Here is a 25,156-nt window from a genome sequence, read left to right as displayed (position 1 = left end):
ATTTTTACATGGCAGGGTTCTAGTTGAGTGTATAGACTCTCATATTTAACTACAGTGCATTTGGAAAGTATTCAGAACCCTTGACATTTTCCACATTTTGTTACGTTACAGCCTTATTCTAAAACATATTAATAAAACATTTTCCCTCATCAATCTACACACAATACCCATAGCAAAAAAATTAAAAACAGAAATTCCTTATTTACATAAGTATTCAGATCCTTTACTATGAAACTCGAAATTGAGCTCAGGTGCATCCTGTTTCCATTGATTCTCCTTTAGATGTTTCTACAACTTGATTGGAGTCCCCTGTAATAAATTCAATTGATTGGATATGATTTGGAAAGGCACACACCTGTCTATATAAGGACTCACAGTTGACAGTGCATGTCAGAGCAAAAACCAAGCCATGAGGTTAAAGGAATTGTCCGTAGAGCTCCGAGACAGGATTGTGTCGAGGCACAGATCTGGGGAAGGGTACCAAAAAATGTCTGCAACATTGAAGATCCCCAAGAACACAGTGGCCTCCATCATTCTTAAATGGAAGAAGTTTGGATCCACCAAGACTCTTCCTAGAGCTGGCCGCCGGCCAAACTAAGCAATCGAGTGAGAAGGGCCTTGGTCAGGGAGGTGACCAAGAACCTGATGGTCACTCTGACAGAGCTCCAGAGTTCCTCTGTGGAGATGGGAGAACCTTCGAGAAGGACAACCATCTCTGCAGCACTCCACCAATCAGGCCTTTATGGTAGAGTGGCCAGACGGAAGCTACTCCTCAATAAAAGGCACATGACAGCCCGCTTGGAGTTTGCCAAAAGTCACCTAAAGAACTCTCACACCATGAGAAACAAGATTCTCTGGTCTGATGAAACCAAGATTGAACTCTTTGGCCTGAATGCCAAGCGTCAAGTCTGGAGGAAACCTGGCACCATCCCTACGGTGAAGCGTGGTGGTGTCAGAATCATGCTGTGGGGATGTTTTACAGCGGCAGGGACTGGGAGACTAGTCCGGATCGAGGGAAAGATGAACGGAGCAAAGTACAGAGAGATCCTTGATGAAAACCTGCTCAAATATATATATACTATATATTGCTCCGTTCATCTTTCCCTCGATCCGGATCTCAGATCTAAAATACATTTTGATTTGTCAACCCTTTTTTGGTTACTACATGATGCCATATCTGTTATTTAATAGTTTTTATGTCTTCACTATTATTTTACCGTTTAGAAAATAATAAAATGAAGAAAAACCCTTGTCCAAACTTTTGACTGGTACTGTAAGTAGTAATTTAAATGATTTTTACTTAAGTACTTTACACCACTGGTTTTTATTTGGTTTGAGTGTATATCTGGCCTGTGCCTGAGTCTTGTTTGTGTGTGCTGAGCGTGTTCCTCTAATTGACCTGAATACGAGCAGCCATCTGTTGGTCTGAAGGCTCTGTGCTGGACAGGGCTGGGCTATAGGCTATAGGCTGCCAGTCAGACTGCCTGGAGTATACAGGCAGATTAATCAGGCCTATTATCCTGTTAAGATGTAGGTGAACCACCGCCTGTGGCAGTGAAGATAGTAGAGTGTGTGTGTTAGTGTTTGTGGATGAGTACATGGTCAATTTCAAGGCTTGACAATCTGTAAAGTTGACAGCGGGAAATGAGAAATGCAGCAGGTGTCTTCTGAGCATAATGCAATGTATCACCAGTGTTGTTGGGGTTATTTCCATTTCAACTACAAAAGTTCACTAAATTAATCGTAATTAAATTCCTAAATTGAAAATCCATATTGATTAATTAAATGTAATTGCCTTTTCAATTACTGGTATGAACTTTCCAGAATTGACAGAATCTAAATGGAATTGATCCCAACCCTGCAGCATGTAGTATAGCCTACAGAGAAAGAGACTGGACAGGTTGGGGTGAGCCGAGAGAGAGAGAGAGAGAGAGAGGGAGGGAGGGAGAGAGAGAGAGAGAGAGAGAGAGAGAGAGGGAGAGAGAGAGAGAGAGAGAGAGAGAGAGAGAGAGAGAGAGAGAGAGAGAGAGAGACAGAGAGAGAGAGAGAGAGAGAGAGAGAGAGAGAGAGAGATAGAGAGAAAGAAAGAGAGATGTGTTAACACACTCCCCTGGAGTAAATCTCCCAATCTGATCAGTGTATGTGGTGAGGTGGATTTACTAACTGACCAACGGAACAGGAGCAGGACACACAGGTTCTCAGGTAAGGACACTTTCTTTCTGTTCAACAATGTGTGGCCATTCACGTTGGATTTATTGACTTTCATTCCAAGATTAATTAGATTATTTCAAGTTCAGTTTGATGTTAGATACAGGTGTATTTCTCTCCAAGGTGATGCTTTCTATCCATTACTACAAGCGTTTCTATTGGTCTCTGTCATTACATTCTGACTGACCGAGGGGTCATCTACAAACTTTGTAAACCTGTCTAGTGAAATTCAACTCAATTGATATTAATTTGACCCATTTATCAGATATACTCTGGTTGTGCTGTGTAGAGGCCAGGATTGGGGTCAATTGTTCTTCAATCTAGGAGATGACTGGAATTCAATTTATTTTAAATCCTCAATTAGATTGTAATTGACAACCCATCCCTGGAAATGATATTGTCATGCTTCGGTGGTCTCCTTCTGGCTTTGGTAAACTCTACTTAATTGCAAACGTAGCCACCATATGAGCAGATATTAGGTTTTTGTTGGTCAGCCCTTTTCTAATTAGTGTTAAATGTGCCCGTCAGCTTTAAATGTATCAGTAATCACTGACTTCAATGCCCACTTTAACCATATGGTGCCCGTAGGCCTACTAATAAAGTAAAGCCCCCACACACACACACACAGCAGAGGAAAACGTTCTTGTCTCTTGACTCTGTCAGCCTAATAGGTATTTGTAATTAGGTTAATTGGAAGATCTGTGAAAGATAATAAAGGTAGGGCTAAAAAGGCCAAAGAATTGAGCTTGGGTGAATCACGGTTGTGTGGCTCGACAATCTGGCTCTCCTCTAAGCCAGTGTTTCCCAAACTCGGTCCTGGGGCTGCCCCTGGGTACATGTTTTGGTTTTTGTCCTAGCACTACACAGCTGATTCAAGCCACAAACTCATCTTCAAGCTTATATTATATTAGATATGATCTCTCTCTCTCTGTTTATGGCCATATGAATGACTGTCAGTTGAACTCTGCAGTTGAACTGGGTCAAACAATATCTGGATTGGGAGCGACAGGTGGCCATCACGGTTTTAGCTGTCACCCCACGTGCCCACACATCTTTATTTACGGTACTGTAAAAATACATCCAATGGTGATTAGATGTGATTAGGAGTGTCTGATTGCTATCATTGCCAACCTTTCCCCTTGTGAGGGAAGTGGTGTAGAAAACTTTAGATCGGGCTGGTCATGGAAATAAGAGCAGCAGATGCTTGAACTTGCATGACAAGGTGTGAGTGATCATCAAGAGATTTCTTAAGCAGCCAGTAAAAACAACATTTTAGTTTCAGAACATACTCTATTCTTAATAATGTGAAGGCTTAGATGCTCACTTTAATTCTTACTGATTTACTTATATTTTTGTGTTTTTGTTATGATGATCTGGTGTCTGTGCTATCGGTACTCTGTGATTTTGTTTTATTCCAGGCCAATCCCTTGATTAATCTCTCAAAAGCCAATGAATGCATCAACCCTGCAGATGGAATACTGCACTACAGTCAGGCACGTGCGTGTAAAAAAAGAAAAAAAACAATGACTCTTTATTTGATTTAGTCTATTCTCTCTCTTGTAACTTCAAATGCAACGAATTGCCTATCGGTTTACAATGAGTACCGCCAGTAGTAGGTTAGTAGCACGTGTTGCCTCACGGTCAGGGACAGGGACAGGGACAGGGAAGGGACAGGGAAGGGGGTGACTGCAGTTTGACTGTTTGTTAGCCGAACAAATTCAAATCAAGTAAAGACTAGCTTGTTTTGACAGCATAGCCTAGCTAACTAGCTGATCCATCTAGTCTACATCAACAATTATCAGATACTATATAGACCGCGGTAGTGGTTCTAGCAAGATAATCAACTAACTTCCTTTCATCTTTGAGCTGGCTTAGTCTACAATGTATGATGAGTGAGTGTGTTGTGGTAGAAAAGTAAAGCCTATGTTTAAACAAATCATGGAGAATTTGGCTACAGGAGCAGTAGAAAAATATAAATGGAATGACGGTCATTTTGGAAGGGGGCACCCTTTTTCTCACTTTGAGACCACCAAAGATCTGTGTACGGTCCTGCCTAGAGTACAGTACTGACTTCCATACCTACAACTGCAACCTTGTAGTCTTCCAAACAGCACCCACAGCAATAGAAGGGGAACTACCGGTCCCTGCTACTTCGTGTGCTGTCCTAGACCAAAAGTTACTCAGCTGCATTCTAAACCTCATACTTTTCTTACAGGTGCTTTCCACAACAGCTCTGGTTCTCCCACACCATAAAATAAGAAACTTTCAGAGGTATCAGACCACAGAGCTATTGGAAAATAGCTTTTCTGGGACATGCTGCTTTTAATTCAAAAGAGTTAAACTTACTCACATCAGACAGGTTGAAGTCTATTTCTTCAACCTCAAACCATACTCAAAGAGTGCTGAAAATGGAACACAAGTGCACCTCTAAACCCTCGTCGTTACAAACACTCATCCTCTCCACCATCCTCCTCTTCATCTCCCCTACCGCTGCCATGCCAGGGCCTGACTATGGAGGCCACCCGCGGTTCATCTGCATTCCCGTCCCTGCCGATACCGACCCTGCCTGCTTCCCCTCTGGGGGGCCAGTCATGGGGCCTAGCGGGGCAGGGCACCACGGGCCTCCTGTAGGGCCCCCGAACAATAATGGCTGGTGGGGAATGACAGAGGAGGCTAAAACTAGTATTTTACACCTGAGAGAAAGCCTGGTGCAGCAGAAAGAGACCATCCTGGATATGAGAGAGACCATCAGGGAGCTAACCGCCAAGCTCACCCTGTGCGAGGGCTCTGGGCCGGGCATCGGGGGTCACAACGACCACCATGGACCTCCATCTCATCATGGAGGGGTTGTCAGCCAACTGCCTTACGCTGACAACGGTCACCATGGCAACCAGCAGGGTCACCATGGAAACAACAACCATGCCTTGGATGCAGCTGGACACTACCCTGGGAATGGGGAGCACCGGTCGGACAGTGGGCATAACAACAGCGGGCAGGATAAACACGCAACACCAGAGGATATGATATCATCAAAATCGCCGGAGGAACTGGGCAGGATGCTGCAGGCCCTGAAAGAGAGAATGGATAACCTGCAGGTGAGAGAAAGTTCCGTTTAGTACAGAAAATAGATCATGGAGATAGGATGGGGTCATAAGGAAAGAGATAAAAGAATGACAGAGGGATGAGAGACAGAGACTAAAATCAGGATTAAGGGATTACTTTAAATTGTTTTGGATAAAAGTGTCTGCTAAATAGCAGATTACTATATTATAATGCGAGAGAGAAAGAAAGAGAGAGAGCGAGAGAAGAAGTGGGGTGTAATGTGTTTCTACGTGTCACTTCCTTGTCTTGTCTCAGGTCAGGTGATGCACATGCCATTGGATTGTTTGGTCAAATAAACAAATCAAGTTGAATAAGAGCTCGGGATATTTACATCTCTTAATCAGTTAATCACATGAAAGTACCACCCTGCCATGCGAGACAGAATTCTACATCTTGTTTTCTGGCATCAAAATCCTTTATTTGTAAAACCAATCCAGGAACACCATTGTCCCTTTCCTCTGCTACACTGCCAGCCCTGTCTGACTGTCTGGAGCAGAACAGTGGGGTTGGATGATCACCCTGTCTAAATCAAAATGGGCACACTAGACAAGGTTATTGAGCACTGACGGTTTAAATGGATTCTGCTTGAGTACACTTGGTAGGGTTTGGTATGGTTGGGTGGGTGGGTTTGAGATGAGCAGGGCAGAGCTAGCTGGGTGAGTTTAAGATTGGTGTAGAGAGTTAGGTTAGCTTGGTAGATGGGTAAAATTAGTGTAGCTGGATGGAGCTGGGCAGGGCACATCATTCCTACCTGTTCTCTCTCTCTTGCTTTCTCTCGTAATTCAGGCTTTGTCGTCCAGGTTTGTGGCCTGATTATCAGGCTGTAAGTGGAGATCATGATAATTGACACTGATCTCAGATCTGTACCCTCTGCTGCCCATGCCATCTGTCTATCGTCACTGTCCCACAGAGAGACCCCAAGTCAACAGTGTAAAAACGGTCAAATAGCAATACTTATCTCTCAATCTGTTTCTCAATCACAACCATAATAAAAAAAATAATGTACGTACTGTAGTCAACAGTAAATAAGGGTAGTGTTTGTGTCTCCCTCCCCATCAGTCAAGGAACACCTCCACCACCTACTCCAGCTCTCTGAAGGAGCTCCTCCAGAGGAAGATCAGTGCTCTGGAGCAGCAGATGCACCACACCGCTGCTGCCCTCAGCAGCAGCCCCAATCACCATGACGACAGCGATCACCACGATGACGGGCACCATGAAGACCACGACGATGACGGGCACCATGAAGACCACGACGATGACGGGCATCACGACGACAGTCACCATGACAATCACCATGACAACGACGGGCATCACGACGACAGTCACCATGACGACCACCCCGATGATCACCATGACGATGGGCAACACGACAACGAGGCAGATAGCCATGGTTATCTGCAGAGAACGGGTTATCGCATACCAGGGCCCAGGGCTGGCCTGCACTCCAACAACAAACTGGACTCTCTACTGAATAACCTGCACCACACAGGTACCAAGAACCCTGATGCCTTCCAGATCGGCTTCCCCATGAGAACCAACTACATGTACGGGAAGGTCAAGATGACCCTCCTGCACGAGATCTTTGCCCTGACCCTGTGTCTGTGGATAAAGGGGGGCGCAGGCCCCGGGCTGGGGACCCCCTTCTCCTACTCTGTACCAGGACAGGCCAACGAACTGGTGCTGATTGAGTGGGGCAACAACCCCATGGAGCTGTTGGTGGATGACAAGGTGAGATGAGGAGAGAGAGCGTTGAGTAGAGAGTGGCCATGTCTGAATACCCATCCTAGTGTATTACATACCTAAACTGCATACTCATTTTGGTGTTTGGTCTAGTGGAATTCACTCGTCTTTTCATCTTTTCCAACATGTTTGACAACTGCTGATAATCAGAGAAATTGACGTGCTGTACCAAAATTAACGAATTGTGGGAGTCTATTTTTGAAATGTCAGTCTATTTATAAAACTATATATTTTTCTGCATACTATTTACACCGAACAAAAATATAAACGCAACGTGTAAAGTGTTGGTCCCATGTTTCATGAGATGAAATAAAAGATACCCATACATTTTTCACTCACAAAAAGCTTATTTCTCTCAACTTTTGTGCAGAAATTTGTTTACATCCCTGTTAGTGAGAATCTTTCATTTGCAAAGATCATTCATCCACCTGACAGGTGTAGCTTGTGCTAGGGACAATACAAGGCCACTCTAAAATGTGCAGTTTTGTCACACAACACAATGCCACAGATGTCTCAAGTTTAGAGGGAGCATGCAATTGGCATGCTGACTGCAGGATAGTCCACCTGAGCTGTTGCCAGATAATTGAATGTTAATTTCTCTACCATAAGCCGCCTCCAACATTGTTTTAAAGAATTTGGCAGTACCTCCAACCGGCCTCATAACCACAGACCACATGTATGGCATCGTGTGGGCGAGCAGTTTTCTGATGTCAACGTTGTGAACAGAGTGCCACATGGTGGTGGTGGGGTTATGGTATGGGCAGGCAGAAGCTACAGACAACAAACACAATTGCATTTTATTAATGGCAATTTGAATGCACAGAGATACCGTGACGAGATCCTGAGGCCCATTGTCGTGCCATTCATCCGCAGCCAAGGATCTGTACACAATTCCTGGTAGCTGAAAATGTTCCAGTCCTTCCATGGCCTGCATACTCAACAGACATGTCACCCATTGAGCATGTTTGGGATGCTCTGCATCGACGTTTACGACAGCGTGTTCCAGTTCCTGCCAATATTCAGCAACTTTGCACAGCCATTGAAGAAGAGAGGGACAACATCTATGCGAAGGAGATGTCGCCCTGGATGAGGCAAATGGTGGTCACACCAGATACTGACTGGTTTTCTAATCCACACCCCTACCTTTTTAAAGGTATCTGTGACCAACAAATGCATATCTGTATTCCCAGTTGTGAAATCCATAGATTCGGGCCTAATTAATTCATTTCAATTGACTGATTTCCTTACATGAACTGTAACTCAGTAAAATATTTGAAATTGTTGCATGTTGTGTTTATATTTTTGTTCAGTATAGTATGCTAGAACGGGTATTCGAACATGGGCAGAGTGGATGCTATATAACTCTCTTGGCTTTAACACTTCAGCTGTGAGGATAAAAGCCACGTAAGCCACGTCTCTGTAGCCAAAGGTTTAGCCCAGAAGTCCTGTTGGACTCAGTAGCTCAGAAGCTCAGTATATAATAACTAGGCTACACTGAAGAGCATTGTAACTCTGAAGGTAAACCGAATGGACTTTCTGACACCAGTGATCCGTCTTAATGGCGTGACAATGACGTCAGAGAGCAGCTTACTTAGACAGCAGGTGGAGAGAGTCTCAGCCAGAGTGTGAATTACACCATGGTTTTCGTGGGTCTCTATCAATAAAAATAAAAAATGTATTTTAATAATATTAAAGACATAATTTAAACTGTAAAAAATGTATTACCTTTTAATGTGGCATTAACACAACCAGTCATGATATTTTCATCTGATTGTCAAACAAATCACTTCAAAAAGTAGGCTACCTATGCGTGTTCATCCACTTCAAAATAATTCCAGCATCCAAACTGCATGTACAGTTGGAGTCAGAAGTTTCCATACACCTTAGACAAATGCATTTAAACTCAGTTTTTCACAATTCCTGACATTTAATCCTAGTAAAAATTCCCTGTCTTAGGTCAGTTAGGATCACCACTTTATTTTAAGAATGTGAAATGTCAGAATAATAGTAGAGAATTATTTATTTCAGCTTTTATTTCTTTCATCACATTCCCAGTGAGTCAGAAATGTACATACACTCAATTTGTATTTGGTAGCATTGCCTTTAAATGGTTTAACTTGGGTCAAACGTTTCAGGTAGCCTTCCACAAGCTTCCCACAATAACTTGGGTGAATTTTGGCCCATTCTTCCTGACAGAGCTGGTGTCACTGAGTCAGTTTTGTAGGCCTCCTTGCTCACACACGCTTTTTCAGTTCTGCCCACACATTTTCTATAGGATTGAGGTCAGGGCTTTGTGATGGCAACTCCAATACCTTGACTTTGTTGTCCTTAAGTCATTTTGCCACAACTTTGGAAGTATGCTTGGGGTCATTGTCTATTTGGAAGACCCATTTGCGATCAAGCTTTAACTTCCTGACTGATGTCTTAAGATGTTGCTTCAATAATATATCCACATAATTTCCATCCTCATGATGCCACCCATGTGTTTCACAGTTGGGATGGTGTTCTTTGTCTTGCAAGCCTCCCTCTTTTTCCTCCAAGCATAATGATGGTCATCATGGCCAAACAGTTCTATTTTTGTTTCATCAGACCAGAGGACATTTCTCCAAAAATTACAATCTTTGTCCCCATGTGCAGTTGCAAACCGTCATCTGGCTTTTTTATTGTGGTTTTGGAGCAGTGGCTTATTCCTTGCTGAGCGGCCTTTCAGGTTATGTCGATATAGGACTGGTTTTACTGTGGATATAGATACTTTTGTACCTGTTTCCTCCAGCATATTCACACTGTCCTTTGCTGTTGTTCTGGGATTGATTTGCACTTTTCGCACCAAAGTACGTTAATCTCCAGGAGACAGAATGCGTCTCCATCCTCAGTGGTATAACGGCTGTGTGGTCCCATGGTGTTTATACTTGTGTACTATTGTTTGTACAGATGAACGTGGTACCTTCAGGCGTTTGGAAATTGCTTCCAAGGATGAACCAGACTTGTGGAGGTCTGCAATTTTCTTTCTGAGGTCGTGGCTGATTTCTTTTGATTTTCCCATGACGTCAAGCAAAGAGGCACTGAGTTTGAAGATAGGCCTTGAAATACATCCACAGGTACACCTCCAATTGACTCAAATGATGTCAATTAGCCTATCAGAAGCTTCTAAAGCCATGACATCATTTTCTGGAATTTTCCAAGCTGTTTAAAGGCACAGTCAACTTAGTGTATGTAAACTTCTGATCCACTGGAATTGTGATACAGTGAATTATGTGAAAGTGAAATAATCTGTCTGTAAACAATTGTTAGAAAAAATATCTGAGCAAGAAGTAGATGTCCTAACCGACTTGCCAATGTATGTAAACTTCCGACTTCAACTGTATACTCGTGCCACTTGAATGGAAATAGAATGAATAGATGAATGGAAATAGACATGTGTTACAAAACACTAAGAAGTGTGCCTATTGAAATTCAGCCATTGCCATTGATTAGGCCTACATTAATTGATGCTTCTTGCTGACAAATTGACCTTTTTTGAAGCCTGAAAAGTCTGGACACCTGATAAACAGGATGGTCTGGTCATCCTAACACACAGTGAACTTACCAGACTAGGCTACAACGTGTAAGCCTATTACCATGAACTTCAAATAGATCTACCGGTAGACAGTTATGTCGTGTTTTTTATCTTTATTGCTGGTCACAAAAAAATAAAAAGTAATGCTCCCTATACATTCAGTTTTACCTTCCAGTAGACTTACATCACTTCTGTTAGCCTACCTTTTACCTTCCAGTAGACTTACATCACTTCTGTTAGCCTACCTTTTACCTTCCAGTAGGCCTACATCACTTCTGTTAGCCTACCTTTTACCTTCCAGTAGGCTTACATCACTTCTGTTAGCCTACCTTTTACCTTCCAGTAGGCCCACATCACTTCTGTTAGCCTACCTTTTACCTTCCAGTAGGCCTACATCACTTCTGTTAGCCTACCTTTTACCTTCCAGTAGGCCTACATCATTTCTGTCAGCCTACCTTTTACCTTCCAGTAGGCCTACATCACTTCTGTTAGCCTACCTTTTACCTTCCGGTAGGCCTACATCACTTCTGTTAGCCTACCTTTTACCTTCCAGTAGGCCTACATCACTTCTGTTAGCCTACCTTTTACCTTCCAGTAGACCTACATCACTTCTGTTAGCCTACCTTTTACCTTCCAGTAGGCCTACATCACTTCTGTTAGCCTACCTTTTACCTTCCAGTAGGCCTACATCACTTCTGTTAGCCTACCTTTTACCTTCCAGTAGACTTACATCACTTCTGTTAGTCTACCTTTTACCTTCCGGTAGGCCTACATCACTTCTGTTAGCCTACCTTTTACCTTCCAGTAGGCTTACATCACTTCTGTTAGCCTACCTTTTACCTTCCAGTAGGCCTACATCACTTCTGTCAGCCTACCTTTTACCTTCCAGTAGGCCTACATCACTTCTGTTAGCCTACCTTTTACCTTCCGGTAGGCCTACATCACTTCTGTTAGCCTACCTTTTACCTTCCAGTAGGCCTACATCACTTCTGTTAGCCTACCTTTTACCTTCCAGTAGACCTACATCACTTCTGTTAGCCTACCTTTTACCTTCCAGTAGGCCTACATCACTTCTGTTAGCCTACCTTTTACCTTCCAGTAGGCCTACATCACTTCTGTCAGCCTACCTTTTACCTTCCAGTAGGCCTACATCACTTCTGTTAGCCTACCTTTTACCTTCCGGTAGGCCTACATCACTTCTGTTAGCCTACCTTTTACCTTCCAGTAGGCCTACATCACTTCTGTCAGCCTACCTTTTACCTTCCAGTAGGCCTACATCACTTCTGTTAGCCTACCTTTTACCTTCCGGTAGGCCTACATCACTTCTGTTAGCCTACCTTTTACCTTCCGGTAGGCTTACATCACTTCTGTTAGCCTACCTTTTACCTTCCGGTAGGCCTACATCACTTCTGTTAGCCTACCTTTTACCTTCCAGTAGGCTTACATCACTTCTGTTAGCCTACCTTTTACCTTCCAGTAGACCTACATCACTTCTGTTAGCCTACCTTTTACCTTCCGGTAGGCTTACATCACTTCTGTTAGCCTACCTTTTACCTTCCAGTAGACCTACATCACTTCTGTTAGCCTACCTTTTACCTTCCGGTAGGCCTACATCACTTCTGTTAGCCTACCTTTTACCTTCAAGTAGGCCTACATCACTTCTGTTAGCCTACCTTTTACCTTCCGGTAGGCTTACATCACTTCTGTTAGCCTACCTTTTACCTTCCACTAGGCCTACATCACTTCTGTTAGCCTACCTTTTACCTTCCGGTAGGCTTACATCACTTCTGTTAGCCTACCTTTTACCTTCCACTAGGCCTACATCACTTCTGTTAGCCTACCTTTTACCTTCCAGTAGGCTTACATCACTTCTGTTAGCCTACCTTTTACCTTCCGGTAGGCTTACATCACTTCTGTTAGCCTACCTTTTACCTTCCGGTAGGCTTACATCACTTCTGTTAGCCTACCTTTTACCTTCCAGTAGGCCTATATCACTTCTGTTAGCCTACCTTTTACCTTCCACTAGGCCTACATCACTTCTGTTAGCCTACCCTCTCAGCAGAGGCAATTTTACACACAGAACCGGTAGCCTACATCCATTATAATACATGAGTTAAATAAATCAAAACATGTTTTCCACCCTTGTTCATGAGTTAGTCCATAGTTAATGAGTTAATGCTTGGAGTCTTCACAGATTGTGTGACATAAAATACTTCCTTTTTGTCCTTACATTGATGAAAATGATGACAGTGTTATTTATCATTATTAAGCATTTAATAATTGAATTAGAACATTGAACGTTAATCATTTATCCTCTTCTAACCAAAGAGTCACCTTATAGGCCTACTGTCATTAACGTATAGCCTACTTGTTGGATGGATTGGATGCACATTGGTGTCTAGCTAGAGACTAGTTGTCTTGTGATATTGTCTACCATCATCAGTTGATCCAGGAAAGAAAACAAATATTGATAGAAATAATAAAGCAAAATAAATGGTCTACTATATTTGGCCACAGAGAACCCGAGGTAAAGACAGTTTCAAGTTGAATATTCAAGGGATATTTGCGCTTCCAAACCTCAATAGCTTTCAAACCACTTGAGCCACAGACTCCAAATAAGTATCATGATGTTGGAAAAATTGCGCACAACATTGCGCATGTCTTATTTTCCCGATTTGGATATTAATTTGCTTTCCAAAGCTCATAAACGTGGAGATGTGAACAGCATTTTGTATTCCTAGTTGAATTAGTTAGGGAGCATAAACAAAGTACAAACTTTTTTCAGAATTCAGTGGCCCTACACATTGCACACCCTTTAGTTTATCCATTTTCCTCGCTCGATTTTACATAAATGTCTCAAACTTTCTCATTTCAATAGCTCCTTGGTCATGTGACCTACTGGTACTGGACTCAAACAAGGTTCAGAGTGTACACTCGGTGGGCCTACACATTGCACACCCTTTAGTTTGTAATTTTCATCTCACAAGATTTTGCATACATTTTTCAAACATTCTAATTTGTTACCTACTGACCTCAAACTACTTTCAGAATGTCCACGGACTGGCTGAGACGGGCACCGCGAGGCGTCCAGTGCATTAACGCAAGGAGCCCCGGGGAGAGTTTTATTTTCTTTGTGAAGGGCAAGACGCCCTGGAATGGGATCGACCCAAGAGATAGGCCCTGGAAAGCGTTGCGGTTCCGGCGGCGTCCAGTGAGCTCTCGCTGGCCCTTGAAAATCCGGGGGAGAGGGTGTAAATCTGGCGCCGGCAAGTCAGATCCGTAACTTCGGGATAAGGATTGGCTCTAAGGGCTGTGTCGGTCGGGCTGGGGTGCGAAGTGGGGCTCAAGCCGCGGCTGGGGAGCAGTCGCTCCGTCGCCCTCCTCTCGCCACCGTTGGAAGTTCGTTATGCGGCCCATCTCGCAGTCTCTAGTGCGTGGTCTCGCAAGGGACTGCGTGAGGGGCTTCATCGGGTGGTGTCTCTCGGCAGGCCAAAGGCGGACCTGTGGGGGATTGGGTCCGGCAGATGGTGGCAACAACTCTGGACGCGTCCTGGGTCCTTCTCGCGGATCTCCCCAGCTACATCGCTCGCCGGCCCTGTTTGCGCTGGGTCTCATGCGGGTCGCATCAGCCGGCGCCTAGCAGCTGACTTAGAACTGGTGCGGACCAGGGGAATCCGACTGTTTAATTAAAACAAAGCATTGCGAAGGCCCGTGTTGATGTGATGTGATTTCTGCCCAGTGCTCAGAATGTCAAAGTGAAGAAATTCAATGAAACACGAGTAAACGGCGGGTGTAACAATGACTCTCTTAAAGAGTCCTTAGCCTTAGTAAGGGAGATAACGAGGTATCCTTCTAGCAGGGCTCTTCCAATCCCTCCCTGTATGTCACCTGTTTTCAGGTGTCGCTAACGAGGCAAACCAAACGGGAGTTACCTCGGTACTAGTCCGTACACAAAGAGAGTCCTGCAGATGGTGATGGCTGTTGATCGTTAACGGAAGGCGGCAGACGGTCCTGGAATATGGGGCTTTCGGTCAAGCATGAAAATGTGAGGGCGGTTCCACCAAACTCAATGATTTGCTGCGGGGCTCTTGTAAACAAATTCTGACCTTGACAGGAAGCCAATCGGAGAATGACGGCTCGAACGCATCCCTGGCTTTGGCTGGGAGGGGGGAGTTATGTCCTGGGAGAAGGCTGATGAAAGTGTACTACTCCCATCAGTCTGATCACAGAGCGGCTATGGTGAAACATTTAAACACACGTCCCCCGTATACTTAGCTAACTGTAAACCGCAACGGTTTGAATCGAACGCTGGCTTCGGCTGGATATTCTGACACCAGTTTGAGGGTTGTAGGTCACATGACCAAGGAGCTATTGACATTCGAAAGTAAGAAATGTATGTAAAATCGTTTGACATGAGAATGGAAAAACAAAAGGGTGTGCAATACATTAGGCTTTTCAGTTGATATTCTGACAGCAGTTTGAGGGTTGTAGGTCACATGACCAGAGAGCTATTGACATTCGAAACAATGAAAAACAGAACAATTCATTTAAAATCACCTGAGATTAAAATGTACAAACAAAATGGTGTGCAATGTGTAGGCCCACTGAGTGTACATTATAAACCTTGTTTGAGGTTAAAATAAATAAATAAAAATAAATCATTTTAAATAGTGTGAGATATAAACCAACAAAAAAAAGTGCGTGCAATGTGTGTCTATGCCATGGAGTTAGCTACAACCCGTTTTGAAAGTTTTAGGAGAAATGGTTAAAGAGCTATTGAAATGTGAAAAATTTGATTTGTCACTATGTTGATGGTCTCTAACTGCTATTGGTGGATGTAAGGAAAACGACAGGCAAATATCCATTGAATATCCAACTGTTTTTACCTCGGTCACAGAGAACACCAGTACCCACACGCACCTGAAAAACAACGAATGAGCCTCTAAACAGCTGACTGACAAACGCAAACAATGATAAATCAACGGATAAATCTAACGATTGGAATAAAGGCCATTTTTTTATCAAGGACACATGGCAAACAAATGGCAAAAATGAGGAAGTACAAAGGAAAATCTATGTGTAAAGGAACTTAGGCCGTAATTCAGCACTACAGAGTGGACAGAGCTGCCACATATAAATACATGGTTTAAACCATGACAGAGAGGTGGGGGTATTTGTTTAATTTGGAAACATTTATTTACATATTTACCACTACATTTTAAACAAACAGGAGAGTAGTTAATTTGCATAATTTAGAGACCCCCCCAGTAATTCACAACCTTGGTCTCAGCCCTCATGAAAAAATACTACGGAGTTACTACTCAGCAATACTACACAACCCTACTGGTTTTACTGTTTGATTGCTGTTGAGATGTGTAGTAAACCAGTAGTGATTAATGTAGTCATTTAAATAGTAAATGAGTGACAAATTGGGACCTTTCATCACTGGTGAACAATGCATATTTCCTATTTAAATCACTTCTGTGTAACTTCTGAACTTTGGGGTATTTACTACTTAAAACCTACACATACCTACACAATTCCTACATGTTCACTATTGAATTACTACACAAAGCCTACTGCTGTATGCCTACTCAATCCCTATTGAATTTCTACTGCCATTTGTGCGTGTAGTGTCGCCACTGATCACTACTGAATTTCTCCTGATCCTTTTTAATTTCCTAAAATGTTATATAAACGGCTAAACAACGACATGAAAGTATTCATAAACCTTAAAGGAACTGGTGTCAGCATGAGGGCTAACTATGAAAGACAGGACGACGAAGGACGGAAGAGGATTACATTCAGGATGGGCAAAAACAGTAGCTAGCTAACAACAGCCAACTACTTCCTGTCTTGTCTTTGGTGGTCACGAAAAGCCAGTGTTGTCTTCCTGTAGTGTGACCACTTATTTACTACCAACACTAAGTAGTAAAAACTCTATTTGACTAGTATTGACAAGCCTGTGTAGTAAAGCTGTAGTGTTTTGACTACTTATTTACGACCAACATCAAGTAGTAAAAACTCTATTTGACTAGTATTGACAAGCCTGTGTAGTAAAGCTGTAGTGTTTTAACTACTTATTTACGACCAACATCAAGTAGTAAAAACTCTACTTGACTACTATTGACAAGCCTGTGTAGTAAAGCTGTAGTGTTTTAACTACTTATTTACGACCAACATCAAGTAGTAAAAACTCTACTTGACTACTATTGACAAGCCTGTGTAGTAAAGCTGTAGTGTTTTGACTACTTATTTACGACCAACATCAAGTAGTAAAAACTCTATTTGACTAGTATTGACAAGCCTGTGTAGTAAAGCTGTAGTGTTTTAACTACTTATTTACGACCAACATCAAGTAGTAAAAACTCTACTTGACTACTATTGACAAGCCTGTGTAGTAAAGCTGTAGTGTTTTAACTACTTATTTACGACCAACATCAAGTAGTAAAAACTCTACTTGACTACTATTGACAAGCCTGTGTAGTAAAGCTGTAGTGTTTTGACTACTTATTTACGACCAACATCAAGTAGTAAAAACTCTATTTGACTAGTATTGACAAGCCTGTGTAGTAAAGCTGTAGTGTTTTAACTACTTATTTACGACCAACATCAAGTAGTAAAAACTCTACTTGACTACTATTGACAAGCCTGTGTAGTAAAGCTGTAGTGTTTTAACTACTTATTTACGACCAACATCAAGTAGTAAAAACTCTACTTGACTACTATTGACAAGCCTGTGTAGTAAAGCTGTAGTGTTTTGACTACTTATTTACGACCAACATCAAGTAGTAAAAACTCTATTTGACTAGTATTGACAAGCCTGTGTAGTAAAGCTGTAGTGTTTTAACTACTTATTTACGACCAACATCAAGTAGTAAAAACTCTACTTGACTACTATTGACAAGCCTGTGTAGTAAAGCTGTAGTGTTTTAACTACTTATTTACGACCAACATCAAGTAGTAAAAACTCTACTTGACTACTATTGACAAGCCTGTGTAGTAAAGCTGTAGTGTTTTAACTACTTATTTACTACCAACATCAAGTCATCAAGTAGTACAAATCTTTACCTGTTTACTACTGGAAACACACAAGTTATCTCCTTGTGCTGTCAACTTGGTGGTACTCAATCCCTACTCTCCTCCCTTCCCCCCAGGCAGTGACTCTGCCCCTTTCTATCAGCGATGGAAAGTGGCACCATGTGTGTGTGACGTGGTCGACTAGGGACGGTGAGTGGGAGGCTTACCAGGACGGGGTGAAGAGGGGCTCTGGGGAGAACCTGTCCGCATGGCATCCCATCAAACCTGGAGGGGTCTTCATCCTCGGACAGGAACAGGTCATCTTCAAATTCTTTCAGTTGGTTATTGAGTGTCTACAAAAAGATTCTGCATTACACAAGACAAAAAAGTGCACACTAAGCCATTTTCCCTGCGACCTCACTCATTAACCCCTTGAGCAAGGCAGTTAACAACAACAAACTGCTCCCAGGCAGCCCATCGCGCTTCTCTGATTCAGAGGGGTTGGGTTAAATGCGGAAGCCACATTTCAGTTGAATGCATTCAGTTGTGCAACTGACTAGGTATCCCCTTTCCCTTCCTTCCTTCCCTCCTCAGCCCATAATTTCACCTATTATTGACTGAGTCCCTTATCCTAGTATAGCCTCCCTTTATGTATCACGCCACGACTGTCTAGAACTCTAAAGCTATGTTTACACAGGCACACCAATTCTGATCTCCTTTTTTTTTTTACCACTAATTGGTCTTCTCAGCTATTTACAATAATTGGGCAATATATCAGAATTGGGCCACCAGTGTAAACAAAGCCCAAGCAGAGGGACTGTTGTGCACTCTCCCTTAACCAACAACAAAAGCAGTCACTTCGCTAGCATGGGCTTTCTCTCAGAAACAGTGATCGTGGTTGGGGTTACGGTCAAAGTCATTACTGTGTAATCCTGGCCTCTGACCTCTGAACCCTGACCATGTCTCGTTTAGAGCAGCAGATAGGTTTGTCATATAATGAAGGCAGACTACCACCTACTACTACACACCATACATACAACGCACAGGAGGTTGGGGAGGACAGGCTCATGGTAATGGCTGGAGCGGAATAGGTGGAATGGTATCAAGTACATCAAACACATGCCATTCCATTAGCTCCGTTCCGGACATTATTGTGGGCCGTTCTTCCTTCAGCAGCATCCTGTGATCTAAAGCTAGCCACAAACATAACCCATTATTTAGTTTAAATGCATTTATGGCTCCTTTCTTAAGTCCAAATCCTAACTTTAGAATGAGCCTAACATTACCTTGTCTCTCTCCTCCAGGACACTCTGGGAGGTCGTTTCGACGCCACGCAGGCGTTTATGGGGGACATCTCTGACCTCCAGATGTGGGCTAATGTCCTCACGGCCCATGACATCTACAGCCTGGCCTCCTGCAACAGCCACCTCAGCGGGGACGTCATCACCTGGTCCGAGAACGTGGTGGAGCTCCACGGAGGGGTCACCAAGTACCCCTTCGACCCCTGTCACTAAGGGCAACCAACTATTATGACATTACCAATGGATCCATATCACACACATACTTAAAAGTACTCCTATCGAAGAAGGATTTTTTTCCGATCCAGAGGGGGTATGAGATCACACAGGATAGAGAATCCACTCCACTTAATATTACCACCTGACTAAAACTATGCCTTCCTTTTAGTCTGAAAGACTGAAGAGCCCCATTCCCAGAGACTGTGTTATGACTATTATGGAATTTAAATGTTTTGATAATGAAATGGACTATATATACAGTGCCTTCAGAAAGTATTCATACCCCTTGACTTATTCCACATTTTGTTGTGTTACAGCCTGATTTCTAAATGTATTCAATTATAACAAAGGTTCACCCATCTACACATAATACCCAATAATGACAAAGTGAAAACATGTTTTTACATGTATTGAAAATAAAATACAGAAATAACCATTTACACAAGTATTCACACCCCTGAGTTAATTCTTTGTAGAAGCAACTTTGGCAGTGATTACAGCTATGAGTCTTTCTGGGTAAGTCTCTGAGAGCTTTCCACACCTGGATTGTGCAATAATTCTTCAAGCTCTGTCAAATTGGTTGTTGATCATAGACAACCATTTTCTGGTCTTACCATAGATTTTCAAGTAGATTTAAGTCAAAACCATAAATTGACCACTCAGGAACATTCCAATCTGCTTGGTACGCAACTCCAGTGTAGATTTGGTCTTGTGTTTTAGGTTATTGTTCTGTTGAAATGTGAATTAATCTCCCAGTGTCTGTTGGAAAGCCGACTGAAACAAGTTTTCCTCTAGGATATTGCCTGTGCTTAGATCTATTCCATATATTTTTTATCCTGAAAAACTCCCCAGTCCTTAACGATTACAAGCATACCCATAACATGATGCAGCCACCACTGTGCTTGAAAATATGGAGAGTGTTCTGTATTGTATTTGCTCCAAACATAACACTTTATATTCAGGACAACAATTTAATTGCTTTGCAACATTTTTAGCAGTATTACTTTAGTGCCTTGTTCCAAAGAGGATTCATGTTTTGGAATATTTTTATTCTGTACAGGCTTCCTTCTTTTCACTCTGTCAATTAGATTTGCATTGTGGTGTAACTACAATGTTGTTGATCCATCCTCAATTTTCTCCTGTCACAGCCAAATTCACTGCTTGACTGTGAGGGACCTTACAGATAATTGTATGTGTCGGGAACAGAGATGAGGTAGTCATTCAAAAATAACGTTAAACACTTTTATTGCACACAAAGTCCATGCAACTTATGTGACTTTTTAAGCCAAATTGAACTCCTGAACTTATTTTAACATGCCATAACAAAGGGGTTGAATATTGATTGACTTAAGACATTTCAGCTTTTCATTTTTAATTAATTTGACATTATTGGGTATTGTGTGTAGGCCAGTGACAAAAAATCTAACTGTAATAAATGTTTTATTCAGGCTGTAACACAACAAATGTAGAATAAGTCAGGGGGTGTGAATACTTTCTGAAGGCTCTGTAAATGTATCTATTTTTCTAGCTTCTATTTGACCCTTTATTAGTGTTACTAAAATGTTACTGCTGTTTTAATGTCACAACAAGGATAATATGATATATTGTCATATAGTTGATAAAGATCAATAGATATTGTTGTTACGGTACACAGCATCCTTATAGTGGGCCCGTATAATTGACTTTGAAAGTGGTTACATAAGTAGAAGGAGAGCGTGAGGTTGACCAATGGATTCTCTGAAATAAGATCCATTGAAACATACAGCTAATATACCAAAGAAAAGTTAGACTAATTCATTTGTTTAGTCTTTTTATTTTTTTTTCCTGTTTTCCTGTGATATAAGTACATCGAGTACATTTTCTTAATGCCGGGGTCCTTAGTTGTTACGTCCATTTTTGGACTTAAATGAATGAATTACATATACCCATTGATTCTTGAAGAATATAACTTAGAAATGAATCATGAGCTTAGTTCAAATGTCATACCATATCAGAACCCAAAATATAAGGTTGTTTTACTCCAATATTTGTAAACAATACAAATGTAAACTAACACTGTATAGCCTCCAAACATGGTTAAAACTGATAATGTTGATATCATGGGTGGTCAGTCTTTGCATCCACAGCTCTGTCTATGAATTTAAGAGTGGTTACATTTCTCCAGGCCCATATCTCAGATTTATACCAAAACAGAGGTGGGGTGACCTCTTTGTTATGGTTTCAATTCAGGATTCTAGCTTTGTGTTATTGTTTTGATTTCAGATTTTTTTTTCAATGATTTACCTGAGACATGAATTCCCAGCAAATAAATGTGCTTTATGAGTCTTTATATGTATACTGAACAAAAATATAAATGCAACATGCAACAATTTAAAATATTTTACTGAGTTACAGTTCATGTAAGGAAATCAGTCAATTGAAAGAAATTCATTACGCCCTAATCTATGGATTTCACATGACTGAGCAGGGGCACAGCCATGGGTGGGCCTAGGGGGGCATGGGTGGGCCTAGGAGGGCATAGGCCCACCCACTTGGGAGTCAGGTCCACCCACTGGGGAGCCAAGCACAGCCAATCACAGAATGAGTTTTTCCCCACAAAAAGGATTTATTTCAGACAGAAATACTCCTCAGCCCTCAGCGACTTATGGTAGAGAAACTAACATTCAATTCTCTGGCAACAGCTCTGTTGGACATTCCTGCAGTCAGCATGCCAATTGCATGCTCCCTCAAAACTTGAGACATCTGTGGCATTGTGTTGTGACAAAACTGTACATTTTAGAGTGACCTTTTATTGTCCCCAGCACAAGGTGCACCTGTGTAATGATCCTGCTGTTTAATCAGTTTCCATCCACCTGCCACACCTGTCAGGTGTATGGATTATCTTGGCAAAGGGGAAATGCTCACTAACAGTGATGTAAAAAAATGTGTGTACAAAAAAGCTTTTTGTGCGTATGGAACATTTCTGGGATCTTTTATTTCAGCTCATGAAACATGGGACCAACACTTTACATGTTGAGTTCATATTTTTGTTCAGTACACATACAACACATTTTAAAGCTTGATTTAATGTATTATGAATCATGCTACGTAGGGGAGTGAAAATGTAAGGGAGTTACCCCACATTTCTCTTTATCTCTCTTTTTAATGTAGGAGTCAGGTTTCACCCCTAAACCAAGAATCAGACAAGCAACAGATTTATGATTTTATTTACAATGCACTTTGTATTTAGCAGGTAAGAAAGTTCCACTGAAATTGAGTTCTTGTTATTTACTGATATTGAACAGAAGTGTGTGTTCATTTGTATGACATTATTTGTCAATGTATGTACCTTTTTATTTGAAATCGTGTTGTTGTTTGATGGCCAAATTTATAAAACATTTATCAAATTCCTTTTTTATTCAAATGTTATATTAGGCTAATATAACATTTGCTGTAATGACATTGTGGCTTTGTAAATGTTTGATCTGGCTGTGTTTCTATCAGTAGACGTTGTCTGTGGATACTGCACACGGATCAGAAACGATTTGATACTATTTGTAAATAAAAACCTTGATGTTTCTGTTTGAATGTTTATTTACTAATCAATTTATGTTCTTGAATCCCATTCTAACCTCAGACTGCAATTGATGTCTTGTTTGACCTGTCTGCTTCCCTCACTGCTGATAGCCTGCTACTAACACCCAGCACACACAATCAATCTCTCAGCAACCCAATGTGGCCACACTACAGTACCCACAGGTCACCACACTAGAGATGGGGTGGTCTATACCAGTGGAGGGACCCCATTTTACCTTGTTATCCATGATGGCATGCACGCACTCATAGCTCAGGTGTGAACTTAGACCACACATTTCAAATCAAAATCAAATCAAATGTATTTATATAGGCCTTCTTAAGTCAGCTGATATCTCAAAGTGCTGTACAGAAACCCAGCCTAAAACCCCAAACAGCAAGCAATGCAGGTGTAGAAGCACGGTGGCTAGGAAAAACTCCTTAGAAAGGCCAAAACCTAAGAAGAAACCTAGAGAGGAATCAGGCTATGAAGGGTGGCCAGTCCTCTTCTGGCTGTGCCAGGTGGAGATTATAACAGAACATGGCCAAGATGTTCAAATGTTCATAAATGACCAGCACGGTCAAATAATAATAATCACAGTAGTTGTCGAGGGTGCAGCAAGTCAGCACCTCAGGATTAAATGTCAGTTGGCTTTTCATAGCCGATCATTAAGAGTATCTCTACCACTCCTGCTGTCTCTAGAGAGTTGAAAACAGGAGGTCTGGGACAGGTAGCACGTCCGGTGAACAGGTCAGGGTTCCATAGCCGCAGGCAGAACAGTTGAAACTGGAGCAGCAGCATGGCCAGGTGGCCTGGGGACAGTAAGGAGTCATCATGCCAGGTAGTCCTGAGGCATGGTCCTAGGGCTCAGGTCCTCCTCCGAGAGAAAGAAAGAGAGAATTAGAGAGAGCATACTTAAATTCACACAGGACACCGGATAAGACAGGAGAAGTACTCCAGATATAACAAACTGACCCTAGCCCCCCGACACATAAACTACTGCAGCATAAATACTGGAGGCTGAAGCATTTCGTATACATTGTTTGTCTTCAGGAAGGCAGTGAGTTGCTGCGCAAAAGCTTTTTCAAAATGTTTTGCGAGTGATGGAAGATTCGATATAGGCCGCTAGATTTTTTTTCTGGGTCAAGGTTTGTCTTTTTCAAGAGAGGCTTTATTACTGCCACTTTTAGTGAGTTTGGTACACATCCAGTGGATGAACAGGCAGTTAACCCACTGTTCCTAGGCCGTCATTGAAAATAAGAATTTGTTCTTAACTGACTTGCCTAGTTAAATAAAGGTAAAATAAATAAATAAATAAAAAATAAATTATTATGTTCAACATAGGGCCAAGCACAGGAAGCAGCTCTTTCAGTAGTTTAGTTGGAATAGGGTCCAGTATGCAGCTTGAAGGTTTAGAGGCCATGATTATTTTCATCATTGTGTCAAGTGATATAGTACTAAAACACTTGAGTGTCTCTCTTAATCCTAGGTCCTGGCAGAGATGTGCAGACTCAGGACAACTGAGCTTTGGAGGAATAAGCAGATTTAAAGAGGAGTCCGTAATTTGCTTTCTAATGATCATGATCTTTTCCTCAAAGAAGTTCATGAATTTAGTACTGCTGAAGTGAAAGCCATCCTCTCTTGGGGAATGCTGCTTTTTAGTTAGCTTTGCGACAGTATCAAAAATATATTTTGGATTGTTCTTATTTTCCTCAATTAAGTTGGAAAAATAGGATGATCGAGCAGCAGTAAGGGCTCTTCGGTACTGCACGGTACTGTCTTTCCAAGCTAGTCGGAAGACTTCCAGTTTGGTGTGGCGCCATTTCCGTTCCAATTTTCTGGAAGCTTGCTTCAGAGCTTGGGTATTTTCTGTATACCAGGGAGCTTGTTTCTAATGACAAATGTTTTTGTTTTTTAGGGGTGCAACTGCATCTAGGGTATTGCGCAAGATTAAATTGAGTTCCTCAGTTAGGTGGTTAACTGATTTTTGTCCTCTGATGTCCTTGGGTAGGCAGAGGGAGTCTGGAAGGGCATCAAGGAATCTTTGTGTTGTTTGAGAATTTATAGCACGACTTTTGATGCTCCTTGGTTGGGGTCTGAGCAGATTATTTGTTGCGATTGCAAACGTAATAAAATGGTGGTCCGATTGTCCAGGATTATGAGGAAAAACATTAAGATCCACAACATTTATTCGATGGGACAAAACTAGGTCCAGAGTATGACTGTGACAGTGAGTAGGTCCAGAGACATGTTGGACAAAACCCACTGAGTCAATGATGCCTCCGAAAGCCTTTTGGAGTGGGTCTGTGGACTTTCCCATGTGAATATTAAAATCACCAAAAATGTAAATATGATCTGCTATGACTACAAGGTCCGATAGGAATTCAGGGAACTCAGTGAGGAACGCTGTATATGGCTCAGGATGCCTGTAAACAGTAGCTATAAAAAGTGATTGAGTAG

The 25,156-nt window shown here is 42.0% G+C and overlaps 1 protein-coding gene across 1 annotated transcript; it reads left to right on the top strand.

Moving 5' to 3' along the window:
* Positions 1 to 2,109: 2,109 nt before the first annotated feature.
* Positions 2,110 to 22,701, top strand: LOC118381879 (neuronal pentraxin-1-like). Its single transcript, XM_035768762.2, has 5 exons — positions 2,110 to 2,202; positions 4,424 to 5,303; positions 6,370 to 7,038; positions 17,764 to 17,943; positions 18,931 to 22,701. The coding sequence occupies exons 2-5, from the start codon at positions 4,617 to 4,619 to the stop codon at positions 19,138 to 19,140; spliced, it is 1,746 nt and encodes a 581-aa protein (XP_035624655.2). The 5' UTR covers positions 2,110 to 2,202; positions 4,424 to 4,616; the 3' UTR covers positions 19,141 to 22,701.
* The last annotated feature ends 2,455 nt before the right edge of the window (positions 22,702 to 25,156 follow it).

Source organism: Oncorhynchus keta, unplaced genomic scaffold (genome assembly GCF_023373465.1).
Source record: "Oncorhynchus keta strain PuntledgeMale-10-30-2019 unplaced genomic scaffold, Oket_V2 Un_contig_496_pilon_pilon, whole genome shotgun sequence".
NCBI lineage: Eukaryota > Metazoa > Chordata > Actinopteri > Salmoniformes > Salmonidae > Oncorhynchus > Oncorhynchus keta.
Note: the sequence above shows the minus strand (reverse complement) of the source record. Positions and strands in the feature narration are given on the sequence as shown.

Excerpts from the sequence above, each read along its gene's own strand:
- LOC118381879 (XM_035768762.2), top strand. The coding sequence starts at position 4,617 with ATGGAACACAAGTGCACCTCTAAACCCTCGTCGTTACAAACACTCATC. Across the intron at positions 5,304-6,369 it reads AGAGAATGGATAACCTGCAG|TCAAGGAACACCTCCACCAC; the intron begins GTGAGAGAAAGT and ends CCTCCCCATCAG. Across the intron at positions 7,039-17,763 it reads AGCTGTTGGTGGATGACAAG|GCAGTGACTCTGCCCCTTTC; the intron begins GTGAGATGAGGA and ends CCTTCCCCCCAG.